At 44.0% G+C, this 7,945-nt stretch overlaps 1 protein-coding gene across 1 annotated transcript in view; it reads right to left on the bottom strand.

Moving 5' to 3' along the window:
- The window catches only part of Wdfy4 (WDFY family member 4), a 248,056-nt gene that overhangs the window by 60,137 nt on the left and 179,974 nt on the right, over positions 1–7,945 (bottom strand). The window contains exons 46-47 of the mRNA XM_090345544.1: positions 5,991–6,076; positions 3,780–3,842 (exon numbers count right to left, since the gene is read on the bottom strand). Of these exons, the coding sequence (XP_090201670.1) occupies positions 3,780–3,842; positions 5,991–6,076 (149 nt within the window). The remainder of the gene's footprint in view (positions 1–3,779; positions 3,843–5,990; positions 6,077–7,945) is intronic.

Here is a 7,945-nt window from a genome sequence, read left to right as displayed (position 1 = left end):
TTCTAGCCCCAGGACTGGTACACACACACACACACACACACACACACACACACACACACACAATGTAAATGGAATAAGACCTGAACTTATTGTAGTAAGAAAGTCAATCTCCCTGCCTCCCATACCAACGACTTAAGCCAACCATAAAAAAAAAAGCTCCTAAATGCTAGGACATTCATTGTCTCACACACTTTGAGTTCATGGCTAGGTTTATTTAATCCATCTCTGGATCCAGCCATTCTGCTCTAGACCCAGAGGCAAAATGGCTTCCTACCACTGGCTTCCCACAATGAGCAGAACCAAGCAACCGAGGGTCATATTTTCCCATCAGAGTGTAGTACAGTTGTGCATACCACAGGCTTTTTAGCCTCTGAGTGGGTTAATGACATGGCTTTCTGGACAGTAAGACTGAGAAGGGAGAAGTGGGAAAATGGGTACATAACACCAAGCACAGGAGATCTACTTAAGGGACTTTCACACCTTCTTATGGTGGTTCTAAATTCTTTGTCTTGTTTTCCAAACATGATTTATAAACAAAAGACTAAAGCTCTTCATAAGTTTGTGAATTTTACCAAAAATGCCAAAGTAGCACGCATTATTCCTGTTTGATGACAGAAGGTGTCTGGAAAGTTCTCTTCAGCAAAGGTTGTGCTGGGACTGCACAAGGCATAACGCTGAATGGCCCTGGCTGGTCCTGTTCCTTTGGGCTCAGGCAGCTATGATAACAGCCACCCTTGGATGAGTAAGGCATAACTTCCAAACACCTGACTGTCCACAGGCACTTATTCCACCCCACGGGAACCATTTCCGGAGAGACCTAGTCACGGAGGGTCTGCAGCTGGGGTCAGCATCGCCTCTGTGTTCTGAGACCTTGTTCATGCTCATGGTTTTAAACAGTATTCCAAACTGATGTCTTGCTAGACCTCTTCCTTTAACTTCAAATCCATATGTCCAATGGCCTCACAACCAGCTGTGGGGACATCTTCTCAAAATTCACATGGCTATCATATAAAAATAATATTGATCAAAATGAACTCCAGGAAATGGAAATAAACAGGTTTTTTTTCTTTGTTGTTGTTTTTGTTTTCTTTGTTCATTTTTCTTTGGGAGGGTAAAAGGGGTGCAAGAGAAATGGAGGAACAAAGGGTGAGCAAACGCAGCAGTGGCACCCACGAGGCACTATGTGGAAAATGAACTATACAACTTGTGTGTGGGGACACACACGAGGGAAGAATCAGGATAGAGCAAAGGAAGGGATGACATTCTCCATAAAGAAATGTACTTTACTCAGGAAGCTGAGATCTGAGGATCAAGGTTCAAAGCCAGCCTGGGCACAAAAGGACCTGAGACTCTTACCTAAATTAACCTCTTGAAAATTGGAAGTGGGGCTTGGCTCAAGGGTAGGGTGGCAGCATTGAGCTAAAGAGCTCAGGGACAGTGCCCAGGTCAAGTTCAAGGCCCATGACCCACAAAAAAAAAAAAGGAAAAAAAAAGAAATGTATTCTATGTCTGACTTCTGCTACTGTAACCCCTTTGTACATCACCATTACAATAATAACTTTCAAAAAGCATTCACATGACCAAATCTGAGCTTCTGATATAAAACAGTTCCAGGCATCTCTTTCTAGAGTGGCTTGTTTTCATTTTCCACACTCAAGCCTAAATCTTTGGTCTTTCCCTTACATTTTCTTTCCTTATCTCTCTACTTCTCTTCCTCCTTCCCTCTTCTCCCCTCCCTCTACTCTTTCCTCCTTTTCTTTCCTCCCTCCCTCTCTCCCTCCCTCCCTCTCAAAACTCACACTTGACTTGTCATCAACCCCCCTCAGACCTACCTTTGAAACATTTCCACACTCTGACCATTCACACCGCTTCCCCCGCTGACCCACCTGTTTTGCTGCGCTATCTTCCTAGCCAATCTCTATTTTTTGCCTACTATGGTTTGTTATCCACCCAGCACCCCCAGTGATTCTTTGCACAAATGAGTCAGGATAGATCATTCTTCTGCTCAAACATCTCTAACGCCTCCCCACCCCATGACCAAGAGTAAAAGCCACCATTACCATGAGCCCCTAAGGATTATACCATCATCCGGTACCCTTCTTCAACCTTTTTCATTAACTTCCTGAAGCCCAACTGCTCCAGCCTTGACCAAGCCAGCTAAATTTCCCTCATGGCTTTGATCTCTCTCTCCCTCCCTCCCTCCCTCCCTCCCTTCCCTTCCCCCCCCCCCTCTCTCTCTCTCTCTCTCTCTTTCTCTCTCTCTCTCTCTCTCTCTCGTTCTGGGACTTGAACTCAGGATCTGAGCACTATTCCTGAGATTCATTTTTATTAAGGCTAGCACTCTACCACATGAGCCACAGCTCGACTTCATTCCTTGGTTTGGTGTTGGGGTAGTTAATTGGAGATAAGAATAATCTCGAGCTTTTCTGTTGGGGCTGGCTTGAAGCTAGTTTGAAGTGGTACAGGTATGTACCACTGGCACCTGGCTGGCTTTGACCTTTCTCTTTCTCCTGAAATGGTCTAGCTACAGTATATTCAAATATCATTTTCTTGATAAATGAAATCCCATTGAAGATTTCAATGTCCACCTCATCTGCTTTATTTCTTGTACTTATTGTCTACTACGCTTTATAGTTCACTCATGCAAATTGATTTATGTCTGTCCTCCTCACATGAATAGAAATTCAATAAGGGTACAGGATGTTTGGAGCTACTTTGCTGGTAGCTTTGCTAAGCATCAATACCACATTACAAGTTATCAACACAGAATTTTAAGTGAATCGGTGGGACCTGTTCCATATGCATAAAAAGTCTGGGTATCATTTCTGGGTCACCCCTTTCCATCCCGGTCTTCCCTTTTACACTACACACTCCCGGAGAAAACCAGAACCATTTCTTTCCTTATTTCCAACTGAAGGAAAAAAGAAAGTACTGAAAAATTAAAGTATAAATATAAAGGCCTCTGGACAGGCCTTGCAGAAAATGGTTCCTGGATGCCATTAAAGATGTCTTTCCTTATGAAAACACCCCGTAATATAGACTAGTAAATCACCATCTGATTCATAAACCATCATGTGTATATCAACTCTCCCTTATCCAAAATACTTAGAAATAGGAACAACTCAGATTTGACATGTGTTTTGATTGGGGGACATTTACATATCCATAATGAGAGATTGTGGGGACAGAACCCAAGTTTAACCAAGAAATTTATAGTGTTCTTTTGTAGGTCATCAACAACTCCCATGTTTCCAAGTTCAACAGTCATATGTATGTGATACACACAACCTGAAGATAATATGATACAATATTTTTAGGGTTTCTGCCTTTTGACTACAGCCCTATTGAATAAAGCCACTTGTAGAATTTTATATACTGTGGAATGATATCAGGGCTCCAAAATTTTGGGCTTTGGAGCATTCAACAGCCTTCCCCACAGCATTCCCCAGCCCAAACTTGAGTGTCTGACAACTCCCCAACACGCCCCTCCACACACACAGAAGGTTATGCCAGGATAATGCGTTTGCAGGCCAGGTCCAGTCATGACAGGAGGGGGTACCTGGTGCCATTTAGATCTGAAAGAAAGTATGTAGGACTTGAAGATGTGTTCATACAGGTTCAAGTGCAAAAGGCATTTTAAGAACAGGATGAAAGATTATGGTGATAAAGAAAACTGAAGAAGAATCAGATGGGCATGTTTTTAGATCCTTAGAGAACAATAATCAAATTGAGGAGAGCATGGAGCCCAGAGAGGCCCCCCCACCCCTGCCCCTTGTTACCTTAGATTGAGGGGGTCATCCACGATGCTTTTTCCCTTCAAGGTGGGTTGGTAAGAACAAAAACTAACAAAAGAGAAAGAAAGCATCTAATCAGCAGAGTTGGGCCCTTCCCAGTACCAGCAGATGTTTCTAGAACCAGGCAATGACATTGGTCCATTCTTGCTCTCTTTCATGTCCCATCTCGGCCTGACAAGAGGAGAACCAGGCCTGTGTGGCTCTGAGAACCCCTCAGCATCTTCTAGAATCACACAGCCGTGCTTCAATACAGACAATGATGGCAATAAAACAATAGCTCTGGAGACAGTATAATAGATGTACCTCCTCTGAGCCAGGCAGTTGTTGTTTTCATAAACCACTTGGATAATTACTGCTGTACATTCGAGTGTGCCACTCAGAGGACAGATGTTATCTTAATTTAAGATATAGGAAGAATATCTTCCCATGATTTAAGAATTTAAGATATGGGAAAAATCATTGTGGCCAGAGTTTACATTAGACCTAAGCTATGTGCTACAGTTTGCATGTTTTCCATGGCCCATGTGCTAATGGCATGATCCCCATGTCTTTAAGAGACCTTTAAGAGACAGGACTTAATGGGAGGTCTTTAGGTCATTGGGGACATCACCTTAAAAGGAATAATGGGGCTGGATATCAGGGGTCAGTCCTGCCATCCTAGCTACTCAAGAGGCTGAGATCTAAGGATCACAGTTCAAAGCCAGCCTAGGTAGGAAAATCTGTAAGACTCTATCTCCATTTAACCATCAAAAAGCCACAATAAGCTATGGCTGAAGTGGAAGAACATCAGTCTGAGCACAGAAACGTCAGACAGCACCCAGGTCCTGAGTTCAAGCCCCTCGCTGCCATCAGAAAAAAAAAAGTGATTGTTAGACCTCCACTCTTTCCTCTTGCTCTCTCTCTTGCTTCCCTGCTATGAGTGAATGGTTTTACAGCATATTGCCATTATGTGCTGCTTCGCATAGGTCCACAGCTACAGGGCCAACTAGACAGGGACTGGGACTTCCAAACTTCTGAACTCAAATATCTCTTTTCTCTTTATAAGTTGACTACCTCAATTATTTTACTATATGGATATAAAACTGACCAGTACATTCTGCATAAGCCTTCTAAATCAACTGTAGAATACTGTTTTATAGCCAGACATTATGCATAGAGTGAAGGGAAGTGAATTAAGGTCAATATTGCATGCCTCCTTATTCAGTCTGGTCTAACATGAAGCCAGGAAATCATTTTAGAAGGAAATTTAACGTCAGTCCTTGAAAGAAATACCTCACCTGGCATTCAGGAAGCCTCACCTGAGCCCAGTGGGTAGGCCCAGGGCTGAATCATCAGTTTCTGGCAGTCAGTTTTTCTCTACTCTGGCCCTCCCCCGGGACACAGTAGCTGATCCTGAGGCCACTGACTGGCCAGGAACCCCAAGAGTACAAAGCTAGAAATCTGAGCACAAATTAGGACTCCCAACCTAGGATGGTCAAAGCTCACCTCCAGACTTCCAGTCCAAAGCAGTGTGAACACAAGGTCTTCCTTCCTGGCCCTTTATCCTCTCCATGTCCCAAGCCCTAGCTTCCTCTCTGTGCTCTCCAGAGTCTCTGCTAATCTATTTTTCTGTAACTGTTATGACAGTGGAAACAAATGACCTTAAATGTTAAGAATTCAGATATTGGCTTGCATTTCTTAGTTTGACTCATCTAGTTGAAGAAAAAGGAGTTGAGTTGATAGACAGCTTTATTTTTTTTTTTGAGAAAAAAAATGATGCTCAGTGCACAAGGGGAAAATAATCAGTTGCTTGCTTAGGAATCCTTTCCAATGAAATAAAAAAAATTGGAGCCACTAAAATTGGCAATCAGGATCAAAAAGAGAAATAATAACGTGGAAAATGAGGAAATAGAGCCAGAACATTCTGAAAGGCCGACTGAAGATCAAGTTCTTAAAAAGGTTGTCTCTGTATGACTTTCTCTCCCTGTACCCACTAGTGTCCCAGAACACTTCACCAGGACGTACGGAAGGAATTTCCCTCTTTTGTCTGATTCTAGCTCTAGGAGGCAGGTCATTCTTTCTTGTACATGACCTGAGTTCTCCTTGCTGTAGTTTAGAAAGATTTTTCCTAAGAACAGGACAGAGTTTCTCTGTCACTATACTCTGGGTTTAGAATCTATTTCCTTGGAAGGAGGATTTTTTTATTCAATATCTTACCTTTTGAAGGCTTTACTCCGATCATTGTTGTAGAAGACAAGGAGTTCAGAATATCCATTCTGGAAAAAGATCTCCAGGGCAATGTCCTATAAAGAGAAAAGCCTTTACTGCTGCAGATGCTTTCTGAAATGGAGATTCCTTTGAATTAAACATCTGCTAGCAGTGGGTCATGTGAGTTCCTGTCCCCGTTTAGTTCTGATCTCCTTTGAGTGGTGGCTAAGTGGGGATTCTGCAGAATGGACCAGACTGGGGGTCTGACCACAGCGGCCACTTCCTACTTCCAGGATGAGTGAGGACTAGGCAAAAGGATGCCATACTCAGTTGCACCTTCCAGACATTTTCACTTCCTTGTCAGGGGCTTGGTTTCCTGAACCCAGGGTCACCTCAGGAAAAGCATCAGAAGTGATCAGAGTGGGGTCGAGTCTCACCCCCAAGCACCACTGAGGTTTCATCCACAAACACAGGAGACAAGAGGGTGTTTTGCCCAGTAAGTTTTCTCTGCTGTGTTAATACGGCCACATCCACAAAGTAATGTATTTTGTTCATGTCTAACAGAATCTACATGCTTTGCTTTCCTTTTTACTCTCCCTCCTCTTTTACTCTCTCCCTCCCATTAAAATAACAGACTTGGAATAGTGAAGAGTGAAAGATGACTTGGGGAGAAGAAATTTCCAGGGCTGGAGGGAGAGCAGGGGGAAACAAGGCCCAGACCCGGAAGAAGCTGGGTGGATAGGAACAAGAATAAGACTCAGATAATGGAGCCCTGTGTCCAACTGCAATCGTGTCCCACTTCCACTGTCGTGGAAGTGAGCTTTCTAGGCGCGGACATCCAAGTGCCTGGGCATGGGAGGCATTAGCCATAATATTCCTAACCCCTTTCCTCTGCTGACAGGTAGGAGCCTGGAATATATTTTTCTGAAAGGAGAAACTAATAACATGCAAACCAGAAAGCAAAAATAGAATCCTCAGAATTCACTGGAGGCTACGGCTTATACTGGCTACCTCCAGCCAGGCTCTGATTTTCTCCTGAGAGAAACACAGCTGGACGATTGGTGGCCTGGTTGCCAAAGCTCCCCCTTAGGCTACCCTTGTCCCACTTGGCAACACACACACACACACACACACACACACACACACACACACACACACACACATGCACATGCACATCTGGCTTCTACTATCATCAGGCAAATAACCAACCATCTGGAAACAATCATTGTTTACTGAAGAAAAGAAACTCACTAAAGCTAGTTGCTACTACAAATAACTTATAAGATAGACACAGAATTATGAAAGGGTAACTTTTAGTACCTACCCTATGCCCCCAAAATTTTTAGCACTGTATGTTACAGTGGTGGAAAAGCTCAGATGTGGCTCCAGTGACCGGATGGGCCTGGATTAGACGTGGTCCCCTTTACCTGCCCAGAGTCTACCTGGCAAGGCTACCTCTTTATTCACATCTTCTAGTTTATTCTCCAGAGTTCCAGAAGGTCAAAACAAATGACAGATGAAAGCAGCAGCAAGGGGAAGAGAGGACTCGTGAGAGGCCTAAACCCAGGCCAGCCCCTGATCCAAGAGGCCACCGGTACTTTCCAGAATAAACCTTCCTGAAAGGCCTCCTTGAGCTCCACTTTCAGAGAATATTAATGAGGCTCCTGCTGGAGACTCATGATGAATTGAATGTTCCATACACTTAAAAGTTATCAATCAAAGGTGCCCTATGAAGTTCATCAGGAAAAAACGATGCCCACTGGCTGGCCTTTGGAGGCGGCCCAGGCCCTGCAGGGAGAGGGAGTGGGGGCCTTCCTCTCCTCAAGCTCAGGCCTGGGGCTGGGGTGAGGCTGGATCTTGCTGAGGTTGGGCAGATGGAGGTGACCCACATTCAAGGGCACTGGAGTGTATCCTCCCTCCACCTCTGCGGCTTTGTTTCTAAGCACACTGGCTTGTTCACTAGA

This window comes from Megascapheus bottae, chromosome 15, assembly GCF_031878675.1.
Source record: "Megascapheus bottae isolate mThoBot1 chromosome 15, mThoBot2.hap1, whole genome shotgun sequence".
NCBI lineage: Eukaryota > Metazoa > Chordata > Mammalia > Rodentia > Geomyidae > Megascapheus > Megascapheus bottae.
The sequence above is the reverse complement of the archived record's forward strand: the minus strand, read 5'-3'. Positions and strand labels throughout refer to the sequence as shown.